The sequence below is a fragment of the Aphis gossypii genome, chromosome 1 (genome assembly GCF_020184175.1).
Source record: "Aphis gossypii isolate Hap1 chromosome 1, ASM2018417v2, whole genome shotgun sequence".
Classification (NCBI taxonomy): domain Eukaryota; kingdom Metazoa; phylum Arthropoda; class Insecta; order Hemiptera; family Aphididae; genus Aphis; species Aphis gossypii.
In genome coordinates, this window is record NC_065530.1 from 9,315,933 (window position 1) to 9,332,388 (window position 16,456).

Below are 16,456 nucleotides of genomic sequence, written 5' to 3' on the forward strand. Positions count from 1 at the left end.
ATATTTAAATATAAATGCTTAAGTTTAGATACAAGATAACAATTGAAGTTTAAATCATAAAGGCTGATACAAAACCTAAGAATTCAACTTTTAGGTTCATTAAAACTGTAAGAATGTGAACTGAATGACACATAAAAAGTAATGTTAGATCTAATATAAAGAGTAGAAATCAACCAACATATTTCTTCTAATAGTTCGGAAAATATATAAAATAATTTTAAATTTTAAAAACGAAAAACTTACGAATCAACTTACGTCTATGACAAAGTGAGTGTTTATCCAACTTCAAATCAAATTTCTTAATAGAGAAATTTATCGAAAATTTATGAGACACTTATCATAAAAAGTAAGATTGTACATTACTTAAAGAATACACATTTTGTTTTTCGTCTTAAATACTAGACATTTAAAATGCACGTCTAATAGAACCAATTTTATATTATCAGCTTTATTATTGGAGTACATATTGATTTACCAAATTATCATACTTGAAATTATAAAAATTACCAGCTGTGTTTGTACATTGAATTTGTATTTTTTTACTATACTTTAATTGATATCAGATACTGCACAAATTAAAATATAGCATGAGTACTAACAGTACTAGTAATAGCGTTACTGGTATGTAAGACATTTAAAAATGAACATATACGTATGTTGGAGGAACATTTAAATGTCTTAAAAAAGCCAACTTAAAAGCTACACATATTATTGTGATTTTTTTTTATTATTAAAAGTTTGAAATTGAGTAAATTTACTCTTGTATTATATAAACCGCTTAGAATGCGTATTTTAGTTGTACTAAATTTGCTATGTTGGATAGAAAACAAAAAGGGCTCTGATATCTTAATAAAAAGAAAAAAAAACATCAATCGCGAGACACTAGATCACATTTTGGCTGTGTCTCTCGTGTATTATTGATCACGCATTATAATATAACGTTATATTATTATTGCGGTGCACAGTGTATTTTCATTATCAATAAATGTTGTGTGGCCATGTTATTATTTTATGCAAACTTCACACATAATTTGACAAGTCGGTCGGACGCATCACATATTTTTATTAATATCACAGATCGCACGTACTAGCATATGCACTCGATATACCATATAATAATAATAATAATAATAATATGTAGTCATTTACCGCCGACTCATATTGTAAGTGTTTATTGTGGGTTAGGTCGATGACCGTGAAGTACAAGTTTTCGAAAACAATAACGGACGCACATAAGTAGCAGTTATATCGATATAAAGAATTATTTTTCGATTTTATTTGCAGTGAAAAAAAAAACAATTTAGTTACAAATATACTACCTATATTATTGTTTAATAATATCATGATACAGATTTATAATAATAATAATAATAAATATAATAAAAAAAAAAAACAGTACACTTATAATGATTTCGCTAACGCGCCGCGATAACGACGCCGTTTTTTAAATATAATAAATTAATAAATAATCACTTAAAATTCGACAATAAATAATAATATTGCATACATCGCAAAATATAATGACATGACGCACTTAACAATATTATGTTTTAGCGTTCACATATTATTATAGTTTTACAATGAAAATAATATAAAAAGTCGATGAATATAATCCCGCGATGGCCGTACAAATCGTTATAGCCCGTCGGTGGATTGCGTGGGCGTCGGAGGGGTTTCCGCCGGCGGTGCCGGGCCGTACGCCATAGCGTGCGCCCTAAGGGAACGGCCGTGCGGACCGTGGCCGCCGCCCGACGGCACGTTGATCACCTCGTACGTGGTGCCGCCGTGGCTGCTGCCGCCCGACGCGAGTTTCTTCAGCGCTAGTATTGCGGACAGCATTAGCGCCAGCATGCTGGTCATAAGCGCCTTGCCGCTCATCATGGCCAGCGCGCCCAGCTTGATCGGCAACAGGGTGCCGGCCACCATCATCGCGCCCATCAACAGAGGTCCCGCGTACTTGTCCTTCTTACCCCGCGCTAAAACGGACCACGAAAAACGGTTTGTTACATTTTTTTTATTAATTTATTATTAGTTTAATATTAGGTATTATGTCATTCGACGACGGATTTACTACGTCCGATCTTACTACATTACTGTTAATATCACGCACTTGCATTGCAATTCGGACTGATTTTTTTTTTTAGCCCTTTCAGACACGGGTAGTGGGTAGATGAGGGATGTGCTCGGTTATATTTGCTTTAACTTTTCTGTCGGAAACGCTCGAGAGTGTATTTTTACCGAACCTCGTATTATATTATACGAGTGTTTCATAAACGAATAAAATACAATAAATCAACCATTTCAGTGTAGGTATTATAAAACTATCTTTGATAAAATGTAATAACAATTATTTAAAAGTTCTAATTAATCGATACTTGTACCAATCTATGCACCACTAATTAATAAACATATTGTTTTTCTACCTATTCATTTTTGAATTTACATCACGAATTTAATAAGAACTAAATAATTTGTAATAATGTTTAATTTAAGTAAAACGAACAATGGTAAACATATTGATAATTAACTTGACTTTAAACTTCAAAGTATAAAAAATAATTCAAAGATTTTATAAATCGAAATCGGACTCGCATGACCTACGATTTTGTCTAATCACATTTAAACATTCTCTACTTTAGGGCCACGGTCGTGGTATATTCTTTACCCCACGATACAAGTTAAGTGAAAAAACTCGAGGTTAGGGTGTTGATTTCAAACCTGGTGGTATTAAGCATACATTAACCCCTCAAATTTTGATACTGGACTTATCATACAAATATAATCGTATATAAATAATCAAAAACGGCGTGAACAGCCGTGAACTGACCTGACGGCAATTATATTAGAATGGCTGAGAGCTAAGTAACATGAAGCCACGATGAAAGGCTTTTATTAAATTGTTACTATAATTTTTGTTTTTTATGGACTTTGTAAAAAATTATAATTGTGTTTAAAGATTCACGTTATTTGCAGAACAAGAAAATTACTACCAATCGGCAGATAAGTTTACGTGCGCCCCTGCAATATTTCTAATTGCTCAATATATATTTAACATAAAGTTACGTAGTATACTAAAATAATAGTGTCGTGATTATTTCATTGTCATCGAGCTATAGTAAGCAATGTAACAAGCTTCATCTGAGAAAAAAATTGATGAAGTCCTCCCAGGATATTGATGATGGTAAGAATTAATAAATTCATAGTAGCTACTATTTTACGTGTAGAATTATAAGAGCCATATAATTACCATAATCCACTGAACAAATTTATAAGGGAATGGTGATTAAACCTATATGATATACTCGTATATTTACGTTATAGTAGATGGTCAAAATTATTTTAGTCTATTTATTGGTTATTACCATAGTTCACTATGCTCTAAAAACATAACTCTGTAGTCTTCAATATACGATATAAGACATAATGCGTTTAGGACGTATAGAAATAGACGATAATAATATTATAACTACTGTTTTTTAAAAGCTATAGTTAAATATTATATTATTTTATAGTGTTGCAATTTGAAGGGTTTCGCGTTAGAAGTTTACGAAAGCCGCGAATATCTACAAAAGTACCTACTCACGCGCAGAATAGAAGAAAAAAAAATATTTTTGCAGAAAACGAGCTGTCGACTTACAGCGCGACGACTAAATGCGAAGATAAAAATATATCGCAAAACGATTATTTGACTTAGGTACCTTCGATAAGGGTGCTCTTGAGCGAGTCCAACAGGTAGGCAGGTGCCCGGACGCTGATGGCCCGAGACTTGACGAACGCCGTCAACGAGTCGACGAGGGCCGTTCCGGCGTCGACGTCCGCGGCCAGTTGTGCCGTCGGCGGTGGCGACGACGGTGGCGGCGGCTGCGGCGTCGAGTCCGATTCACCGGCGGCGTTCTTGACGAGCGTCACGCAACCGGGAACGAGGTCGACGGGTTCGGCGGACCGGGCCAGGGCGTCGACGCCGGCGGCCGCGGCTTGCATCAGACAGCCGACGGCGTCCGGCGAGCCCGAGCACTGGGACGCGGCCCTGACCACGGCCAACGGGACGACGGCCGCGCCGGCGGCCACCTGCAACTGGAGCAGCAGTAGCGACGCGACTGCGCAGCACACGCGGCCAGATCGGATCGAAGACGACGACGACATGTTTGCGATTTTGTTTTTTGATGTGTCCGCGTGCGTTACTGTCCGTCCGGCTCGACGACAACGTATGATTCGCGTCTTTGCGGCGCGTCCGTATTTATGTGACGACCGTTTTTTTTTTGCTTACTATTATTACTTTGCTAATCGTCATTCCGCCGGGCCGCGATAATCGTCGAGTTTCCGAGACCGCAAACACCAGACGAACGAAAGAGAGGCGGACGGATTATTGGCGACAGGAAAAAAAAATAAATAAAAGGAACGTGACGACCGATCCGAAAGTATAAAATAATATTCAATAATGACAAACGACAATCACACGATATTATCATAGTATCGAAGTACGCGTATTATTATATACGATGTCTATACTGAACAATAGTATAATAATATTATTTTGTTTGATATTGGATGGTCGAACGTTGGGTTAGGTTATAGGCGCGAATCGACTGCTGACGATATTACAATATTTTGAATTAGCCGCAAAGATTAGGGCTGTGAAAATGGACTGGTGCGTGTTCGAAATTACGAAATTATAAACTTTTATCTGAATTTGTTGCGTTATATCATTATTTCGTTGCCATCACGTTATTGAAATACACGATGAGATTGTTTTCATCGGTATTTTTACTCGCCGGCTATAACACGGTGACGATATAGTACCTGTATGTGTAACGCGAAACCTCAAATGTTTATAATAATTATGGCAGAAAAAAAAATCGTTATACCTATCGGAATCGACTCTCGCCATTAAAAAAAAAAAAAAATTAACTTCCACACAAAAAGTAAAATGGCAATCAACAAACCGTCCTTTAAAATAAATTATTTTAACTAAGATAAAAAAAATAAAAAATATAATGTAAAATGCACAATGTTTAAAATGTTGATATGTGCTGTTTTAAGATTTTATGATTTATAGCTATGTTGATAAGTCGCAAACTCGAGTTAATTAGTTTTCCAAAAATTTGATGTATATATTATCATGTTATTTTACCCCATTAATGAATTAACGATTGGATTAAAATTAAATTTTACTTATACTTATAATATATAACAATAATTTATTAATATTTTATCGAACTAAAAAATAATCATAATTTAGTTTAGTACACACATTATTATGTCCTGGGTTTAATCCAAATGGATATTTATACACAAAAATAGAAAATAAAATACTTTACTTTTAAAACATAAGTTCTAAGATTTATCACTCTTCTGTCCACGAGAGCCTTTTCCTTTCTTATAAAATCGATTCAATTTGTGTATATAATGCAACATAATAATTAATAATCCATACATATAACTGTTGAGAATTACTTGTTTCATTGTTTCATACATATTATTTATAGTGTACACACATAGTATATTAATTATAGTATTATTACAGTAGTGTTAATTGAATAAAATTATAATAACAGCTTAACTACTTGAAGATGCATGTCCGATTTTTACAACTACTAATTTATTTTATGTTTTTTTGTATACGAATAACATAGTAAAGCATATTTTTTATTTCTAGTAAACATAAATGTTGGGAAATTACAGGATAGCTATAGATGGAGGAGAGGGTGACATTTTCAGAATAGGAGTCGGACAATTGGAACGGATAATTAATGTATTGATTGTTGTACATCAACCTATATACCTATACAAACTTTAATAGGCTTAGCAATGTTTACATATTATTACTAAGTATGCAGCAACACAATTTCCACTACAGTAGGTTAAATTTATTTTGAGTTTGACGATCGTGAAAGTTTACACAATTAGATCACTCCGTTCCCGTCACATGTGCGGTTAAAACGATGTATGTTATACGACGATGGAGTGATATAGTATGTGGATTATTATAATAGAAAATTATTGGTTTTTTATGTAAGTGAAAATAATATAATGCATACCATCATATTATTTTATTTATGAATGTTATAATGTATGACATTTACATTTAGACCTCGTTATGAATACTAGAACAATTAAAGTTGTAGCATTTTAAATTAACATTTTAAACAAAAATAATATAAATGTAATAATCTTTATTCTATACTATGATATATGCACTGTATGTATTAAAAACCCGGTGAAGATGCTTTGCTGTATAATAGGACAGTAAATATTTGTATTATAGTGTACCTTGTAATAAATTAGGGCATTTAATAAACAAATTTGAATTTTAGATTGATTTTTCAATCTATTATAATCATAGTGGAATATTTTATCATAATATAATCAAAAAAATAAGTTTATAAATAACACTAAAAACACCAATATATTATAAAATGTGCAAGTTGATTGTTGACTGTCAAATATTGAAATATATTTTTACCAAATATTTTTAGAATTATTATTTTTTAAATAATTACAAAAATAAGTAAATTCGATTTTGTCATAAATGTGCATTGAGTAACCGATGTTTTTCATAATAATATTTTTGTTTTGACTAATTATTTTGAAAACGACTGGACATTATTTTTTAATTTTAATTTTCCAAAGTTTGGACTAAATTAAATTGTCTATCAAAAAAAAAAAAAATTATGTTTTCATCTGAAGATGGTGAAGACTGAAGACATTTGTAAGATCAATACGTTTATCTCTCCTTTAAAATCTAAAATAGTCAATGAAAATTAAATTTAATAAAATTAAAAAAAAAAGTTTATCATATATTATAGTTATTTTTATTTTTTAGCTATATAATTATAAATGTTGTATTATTTTTTGTAAATGACAATTATTAATAGTGTAGTTGTACGTAATTTTTTGTAACTATATTATTATTTTTCGATACGTGTTACGTGCTGCGTCGACAAAGATACACATTTTAAAACTAATACATTTGTTTCTAAAACATAAAAGGGTTGTTGTTGTGGAAATCAAATCGAAAAATGAATATTTGGAATACTGAACAAACATAAATAAATTGTGCTAAGCATCGATAGATTTTCAAAAATAAAATTGCTATACTATACAAACTGTATTATAGCTAGGTTGTTGATAAAACAAAATATATCAAAGTTATTGTTGATAAAATTTAATTTTTATTAGAACAAATTTCAGTTATATATGATTTTATGTGACAAAAACTTACTTTAAAATTATATATTTATATCTTATACAATAATAATATTATAGAAGTATTGCGTTAATATCAGAGTATTAAATATTACGCCTTATACTTTCGAAACGCAAATATCTTTTCATGAATGAAAGTCATTTTATCATTGATTTACTAACAGGTGTTTTATTGTCTATGTTTAACGTAAAAATTAATGTACAAGAGGTTGTATTTTAATTAACATTATAATTATTTTAAATTTACGATTTCATTTGTAAGTTTGTAACATTTTTTATTAAAAAAAAAAAATACCTAGATTTTAATTTGACTGATATTAATTACAATTTTTGTTTTTAAATTAACAAATTTTAAAAATTTTACTTATATTATTCAAGAAAAAATAAACATCTGATTGGTGAATTTGGTTTAATTCGTTTATAATTGTATTATTATATTATAATATGTGTTTGACTGTTTGTATTGTTATACAAGTTAAATATATTAGTTGTTTGTTTCTTGAAAAAAAAAATAATAATACGAAAGTGGCCAGTACAGAGTTTATTTATTTTATTTTATAATTTAATTGTAAATTGGATTACAACAAATATCCATAACACTATGTTTGAAATATTCAATATAATATTATAAGTATAATTAATGAATTGATTAATGTTCTTGATTTGTTAATACGATATGAAAAAATATTTATATATATTAATAAATATTTATGTTTTTAGTATCGGAATATTAGTATTCATTTGCATCATATTAATTTTTACATTTTGCGAACTGCAACTGATAAATCTAGCAATCTATAGAAGTGTAATTTAAAACAGGCTGTTTAAATTTAAAAATAAGTGCACTGTAAAAATATTTTTAACTATAGCATAATTTAATACTATATTGCACTATTGTTTTTTTAAATACATTGCATTATATATTATTGTGCCAGAAAAACATAAGTGCAGGTATTTAGCAAGTTACAAAAAATATACGTGTTAAGATATTACGATCCGTATATTATCTGTGTACTTATAACTTGCTTAAATATTCATTAAATAAATGTAAATGTATTATAATTTTGAGTACCGTTTTAAAATTTTAATGGCCAGAAGTTTAACTGCTGAAGAAATTATAGTTTTTGATGATGTGCGATTGTGTGAAAATAAAAGTGATTTATCGCGATAAGCATGAGTCGTACGGTCAAATAATTTTTTTCACAAGAACTCCGGACAATCATCAACCTCTAATAGACCATTAACAATTCGCTTGAACATAAAAGTGATGTCATTAAGCGGTCATATTTTACTTTTGAATCACACGTATAAAGTTGAATAGAAATGAAAGTTACTGCGTCAACGTTCGGTTAGTAGATTACAATATAATTTATGGAAAAGTTTCTGTATGTATTTGAATTCATTTGCTGGATATTATTAGACCTCTGACTTGTGGCTGTTGTGGTTGCTTATCCGACGCCTTCGATTCGAACCACATCAAACGTTATACTGTACAATACGATAGCACCAAGAAAGATAAATAATTGGCATAGCATTATTAATTGCTGTATATTTGAATCAAAAATCATTTTATGATATTTTGTTTCCCGTTAATTTTAGTTAGTTAGTATCTATACTATATTTAATAACGTATAGTACATTCAATAGTGTAATACTATGCTATATATTATGTATGTCAACGGTAAATATATATATATAGGCTAATTATTGGCAAAAGGAAACGAATCAAACATTAAGTATAATGTAACGAATGATAAAGCAAAATATGCATCCATAGTAGTTGTCAGTCAAAATATAAATGAATACAAACCATAAATCAAGACAAATGCATACGGCGATCGAAAATTAACAGGTAATGAGTCACTGTCTAGTCGCTACTATAAACATAATATTTTAATTATAATTATGAATCATTATGGGCTAGATTCATATTAATTTATTCAACAATCTACGAAGAAATGCATTAACATAAAAATTATAGACGTCAATGCGTTATAATAATATAACTTCGTTTTTTTTATTCGAATAAAATTTTTAAATTTTAAAATCAGCAGTTACATGGTAACTTGCGGATTACTGTATTGGTTTTGAAATGGTTTTTTTTCTGACATCATCTTGTAGAACAGTTTATATTTCTAACTTAAATCTTAAAATTTGAATAACAGGAATATTATTTACGTAACATTAGTTTTCAATAGAACCAATGTTATTATTTTTACCATGACTCAAATATGAATAACTCATAAATACTTGACATTTTCACTAAATGTCTATATTAGCATTTTCAAGACAAGATATTATAATATCTTGTATACTTTTGAGTTATTGAGTTATTTATAGATGACGATTGAAATTATTGATATTTTTTTCAAAGCAAAAAACCAAACTAATTTTATTCAATGCCACATTTGTTTTTTAAATCGATGTTATTAATAAAAAAATGTATTTATACAGTTATAAATTACTGTGGAGAAACCAAAATATATAATATTGGCTTATTGTAATTAGGTATTTGAGATGTATAAATTCTATATATTTTGAATATTCTATTATGTTATGCTTATTACCTCGTTACTATTAATTTAAATATTTATTTTTATTCTTAATAGTTATATTTAAATTAAATTTAAATACTAACAAAATGACTAAAACATAATATAACATGTTTACGTGTAACGGAATGTTTTTATTTTATTTTATTTTTTATAGGTAATTGTATAATAAAGCATCATAATAGCATTTAATATGTTAAACAATATTATGATGTGGTATATTATTTTATTTAAAAACAGTCAATATCTCAAAGAGAAAATAAAAAAACTAATTTGAACTTCGACATTCAATTATTTAATATTTACCAACTAGTTCACGTTCTAGGTGTGAAGCTGTTGAATGACAGAGTGAAAGAAAATCGCTGTCCAAACATGTTAAATATATATAGGTACTGCTGTATTTATACAAAACATATTTTCAGAATATCTGTGCAAGTCCACTATGAAAACATGTGACATCCGCCGGCGCGTGAAAAATAAAAAACAATTTCGCTTGTTTAAATATTGCAGTATGAACTATTAAGGACCGCACTACCATTATTGCTATTTTATTATTTACTCAATCACCACCATTTGCGTTTAAAAGTGTAAATCTTCAAACTGAATATTACTGCCACTTGGTTTGAAGAAAAGTAATTTTAAGATAACGGTTAAAATAATCATTTCATAAACTTGAAAAAAAATATCTTCTACCTCTACTTAATAATCAATTTAATGTCTTCAATGTTTTTTTGTTATACTGTCAAGAAATATATAACACGAGATACAGTAAGAGCTTAATTCATTCCAACACTTTCGGAAATCTTCTGAAAAAAAAAATGTAAAAAAAAAATAATGAAACACTACGATAATATTATATATTTTTTGAACACGCCCCGTGAACGGGCGTTTATTCACCTCTTTAAACTTACACTAAAATACTTGTCATTAATCTGTCCTTGACCCGATACCATATAATACAATTATATTACTAGGTCTATAGGCATCTAGAAAAAGAAGTTCAAGGGCGGTTACTATTTTCACTATATTACATCTCCTGATCTCCATAATAGTATATGTATAGCTGGGTAACGTGTTAGCGTTTAGGGATGTATATCTACAATCTACATAATGGCTACAGGTGGTCTGACTGCATAATATTATATCAATTTATTTATTGTTATTAAATCTTCTCCAGCCCATTCATCATTGTTATTATTATTATCCCTTTATCATTTAAATCCTTTCCATCGGTGGAACGATTAAAAATTATGTCATAGTGCCGAAAGAGAAAACGGTTTTAATTTAACGATTCAAACTGTTATAATACTTTACTAAAATTAAATAATTAAAAAAAACTTCTGTGTTAACAAGATGATTGTTCATTAAGATTCTCATTAAATTTATGATATAAAATCTAGTATGTGGTAATAATTTCTTTAGAATAAAATACAATTTATTATTATATACTCATATAAAATATATTTTATGTGTTCCTTAGAATATATGTTTATTTTTATTTACTTAAATTGCGTGTTAATACTTACTAGTTACTACTATTGGCTAAATAAAAGAAACTCTATTACAGTAAATAATATATGCACTTTTTTTAATTATTAAAAAAAGAAAAGAAATCTATAATCAACTTAATAAGAAAAATAAAGTGCCTATATAATATAATATATAATGTATACTGTATAGGTATACAATACATATTTATATTACCTATATATATAGAGTAAAAATACAAGCATGATCTATAATTAGCACACCATTTTTCGTTATTATCAGTTTCAGTGTGCTTGATGGAAACTATATGACAATTTATTTTATGTCTCTTATTTTCACAAAGAGGTTTAGAGATACGCACCTACTGTACTACCTAAAAATATATCATGATGTTTTTGAAACAGTCTAGTAAGTATATAATCTATCTACAAGTACATACAAAATAATGAAACCTAAGGAATATAAAATTTATTAAATATAAGTTTATTATGATACTTAAAAGTTTTGAATATAACTAGAAAGTTATTTGTTCAACAAAAATCTTGTGTATTTTATAGTGTCTTAAAACGTTTTGAACTATTGTTGTAATGTGGTATTGTGGTTGAATCCTTACAATATATTATTATACATAATATATATAGTATTAATAATGAAATTAATCAATTTCTAAAATTATATTGAAATTTAACTCAGCATAATTTATACGTGGCATACCTACAAGTATTTATTATACTTAACATTTATCGAGATTATAATATTATTATCATGTAGTATGAATAAAATCATAAAACTTTAAATTTAGTACATACAAAGCTACTAAGATTTATTTTTTAAAAGTATAATACTTATTTAATATTTTAATGCAATATACTTTTAACGATTTATAATAAAAATCTGTCTTTACTCAGCACTGTGTAAGTAAGTTTGAACTAATTTTAATAGTCTTCTTTTATTTTATTTTTTTTAATTGAATCATTATTGTTTATTCCATATACATTAAATAGCACATACTGAATATAATACAACGTATATTTTATGGTGTTGAACGGTAACGTGCAGTATTTACACAGGGCATTACGCCAGATTTTGTCGTAAATAAATCAAACTATAAATTGTATTAACACTGAGGTCATGGGATAGCACAAAAATTGTCAGATGATTTTCCTTTCAATATCGTGCCAAAATAGTTTGATACAACTACACTTCTTCACAATGCTCGTTCTTTATTATTAGGTAGGTGTACAACAACAATATTATATTTTATAGGTAGGTACCTACCTCATTCTGCAGATAATAATATAAATTACGTCCATTGATGCCAGTTTCTTCATCGAACGACATCTAATACACACAGATTATTGTATTACCCACATCCGTAAAATTTAATTTAATTACTTTTTTATCCAAATGATATTTTGTTATGTTTATATATATATATATATATTTTTTTTTTTTTGTTGCATCAATTCAAAACGCTCATAATGATGTTTTTAAAATTACAGTTCTCGAAAGAGATTTTCTTCTATGACTTATTCAAATCAATCATTATTGAATATTTTTAATAGTATTTTCATTTTAAAAATAACATAATTATATTAGTAAAACACTTTTTATAGTGTTAAAAAAACAATTTAATAACATTAGGCATTTGATATAAGTATAAGTAGTTTCTATACAATTTTAATGATTAGACCGACTATTAATTATTTTCTACCAATATTGTCGCAACTCACAGCCGCGGATAATGATGATTTGTTACGGCGGCCTCTTGAACGACAATATACAATTATTGTTATTAATAAAACAATTAATGTGTTACATAAAAAAAAATACAAAATGAAAAAAAAAACATAATACCTAGCATACGTATACAATATTATTATATTATAATGTAGCCGTTGTTCGTCCGGGCGGCTGGCACCCATAATAATAATATGCAACTCGCGCGGTTAATGACACGGAATAATAGCGATTCGGATGCATTTAATCCGATACGGAACTGATCAACTTTCGTTTATGAATGGCCGGTAGTACGATGGTGTAATTATGTTATACTCCGTAACCATCAATGGAGCGAAATACATTATGATTCACCACGTCGTTGCCGTGTGTACAGTTTTTACCGAACAGGACTTTACTATATAATATATTATAACTATTATTATTATTGTGACGCAACGACAACCGGTTCGATTAGACATGAGTGTGTGATATAGGTATTAATAATACATACGATGGCGTTCTGAGTCGAAATCTATATCCTATCTGATATAACGAATCAAATACGACTACCGATTACTGCTGAGTTACAGACGTTTGTTATAATATTCTATTAGTTTAATTCATCCTTCTTCACTTTCACCGACATTACATCCGGTCCATTGACTTGACCGTTAGTTAATCGATTTATAACACACATAGGTACACTTTTACTAATGATTTGTTTAAAAAAAAAAAAAAAAAAAAATTAAATAAATGAGTTAATAAATGAAACAAAAATTATATTGTGACCAAAATATTAAACGGAAAGAAAATGCACAAAAGAAATCTCTGGCATGGCGGTACCCGTTTTTAATTCGTCGCTTCCGCTATTTTCTTTAACCATAAAAATGCGTCTATGGCGTATGCACATACATGCGAGGCCATTGTTATGAATTATGCGAATAACCAATTATTTGTGGACAAAAAATGAATACGAAATTACCGTGGTAGACATACCTAGCTGTAGACTGTACTCAGCTACTATACGTATTATGTAAATTTTTGATTTATTGCTGGAAAAAAAACTGGCACGTTACTACTTGTCAAAACAATATTATCTTTTTTCTAAAAACTCTCGAATGAACGTACTATATTGTATAGCATGGTAAGCTCATCTATTCCGACCATGATTTAAACTGACAATTATTATTAAACATACACACATAACACGAATATGAATACATATTATTAAAGTCCTCGGTACTAATAACTTTTTCGAAGTTTTGCAATAATATATTATTAACGACATTCTTTAAAATGCTAGAGTGTAATATCGACAGTACATCCGCTCTATATTATTATAACCATCTTCTCAATTGTTTCAACTGAAACATGTTTTCACTTAGCACAGGGCTAGCATAGCACTTAGGAACTAGAATAATACTAAACAGCTTATCAACACAAATATTCGTGGCATCACATTATGTAAGCAACATTTTTACAGCAGGTATCTACTCTTTAGTATTTTTGGTTGAGTAAATAATATTAGTACAATAAATAGTAGTAGGTACAAGAAAAAAAATAATAGAAGTCAATAATATTATTAATGAAATTTCAATAAGTAGAATTGTGGACATAACCATATTAATTTCCAATGCTGTGACGGGGTAATAGAGACCTTCTTTAAAAAAAAATATTTTTTATATCCCTTCAATAAGACATTTAAGTATTCAAATGCATAGATTTTTTTTAAATTTTCAACCAATTTTTTTTTTATGAAATCTATTACTTTTTATAGAACTACTTAAGAAAATTTAATTGCTTGGTGCAAGTACGTAAAATTAAAAATTATAGTATAATATGAAACTTAAGTTTAGTGTATTCAAAATTATGTATGTATTTTTACCTAAATAAATAATATTGTAATATAATTACTAGTATAATTATAAAGTACTTAATAATTGTGTTATTTTCTGTTTTTATTTATATATGTATTATACTATTATAATAGCTATACCACATTAAAAATACCAATTTAGGAGTACCAGATTCGTATAGTTCATTGTAAAGTTAATACCACCAATTGGTTTTTTAAGTGATATATACTAGTCGGTTACCGGTTGGTAACTAAGATAAGTTTAATAAGTTTATCAAACTATAACGAAAAAATAATAAAATATTAACTTAATGTAATAATATTTTTTTGATTATTTATTAGTTTGAGTAGTTTGACATTTTATTAATTGATATGATAAAAAAAACTACCATAATATTATTTAACTTGTTTAAATAAATTCGGATTTATCAATGGAAATGAAATGTTTTATGTTGTATGATTTTAACTTTTAATCACAATCAAATTAGTTAAGTTCTGTATTTCTGCAAGACAAATAACTTTTTGCTTTTTTTAACAAGTTTTCAACTATTATAGATACTCACATTGAATTATCTAACAGTTTATTTTTGTTCTTTGATATATTGTTTTCTAGGTACAGTTTCACTTTCTCATTATTACTATCGTACCACAATAAAAAAATAAAACAATAGTGATGTCATCAATCATTAGTATGTACGTGAGCAATACTAATTGCATTCGATCGCAGTTCGAATAAGTGTAAAACTCTTCTGTGTGCTTATTTTATGTCAAAGGCTTAAATAATCATCAATTATATTTAAAAAAAAACAATAATGAATATGTACGAGATTAATATTATATAGGTATAATAAAATAAAATAATGAATTTAATTTATAAAAAATCGTATTCCGGCAGTATATACATCGAAACAATATTTATTAAAAATATAACACGTTGAAGCATTACAATCGTTTATAAAAATGTGTACCTATAATATATATTTTAAATTAGTTTTTTATTACCAATATTTTATATTTTACTGCTATGTATTATTTGAACGATAAGCGAGTTAAAGGATTTTGTATAATTATTGTATGACACGAGTGCACTAATAAGTCATATCGATGGATGAACTTTGAAAAATCCGATTCATTTTTTCTTTAATACTTTAGAAACACCATTATTTTATTATCCGAAATTTATCTACGCAGATATTGATGAAATTATAATATATAGAAGTAGTCATTTAAAAAAAATACTTTTTACCCTTAACATTATATTGTATTATGTAATTAATATGTTACTATACATAAGTAAAATATAAAGTACAACAAAAATATAATAATGTATAGAGCTATTAGCCTATGTCGTCAAAGCTAAAGATCGATTTAAAAAAAAAAAAAATTGAAATAGTAAGTATTTTTTTTTTTTTTAGGAAAAAAATATCTCTATAAAATCTCCAAAAATATAATTAGTGTTTAAACTATACTAAATACGTCATCCATTTTTATTCATTTTTTAAAAGTATCTCTTGTTTGTTTTATTTGACCTTAATATTGGAAAGTATTTAAAATAAATTTAATATACTTAGGTGATTCGGTAGTGACATTTGTATTTGTTAGCGAGTACGTGACATCACGACTTTGGTTCCGT

At 28.1% G+C, this 16,456-nt stretch overlaps 1 protein-coding gene across 1 annotated transcript; it reads right to left on the reverse strand.

Moving 5' to 3' along the window:
• Positions 1–1,260: 1,260 nt before the first annotated feature.
• LOC114132088 (uncharacterized) lies at positions 1,261–4,158 on the reverse strand. The gene is made up of 2 exons (XM_050210786.1): positions 3,699–4,158; positions 1,261–1,976 (listed from the first exon to the last, which is right to left on the reverse strand). The coding sequence occupies exons 1-2, from the start codon at positions 4,141–4,143 to the stop codon at positions 1,636–1,638; spliced, it is 786 nt and encodes a 261-aa protein (XP_050066743.1). The 5' UTR covers positions 4,144–4,158; the 3' UTR covers positions 1,261–1,635.
• Positions 4,159–16,456: the final 12,298 nt, after the last annotated feature.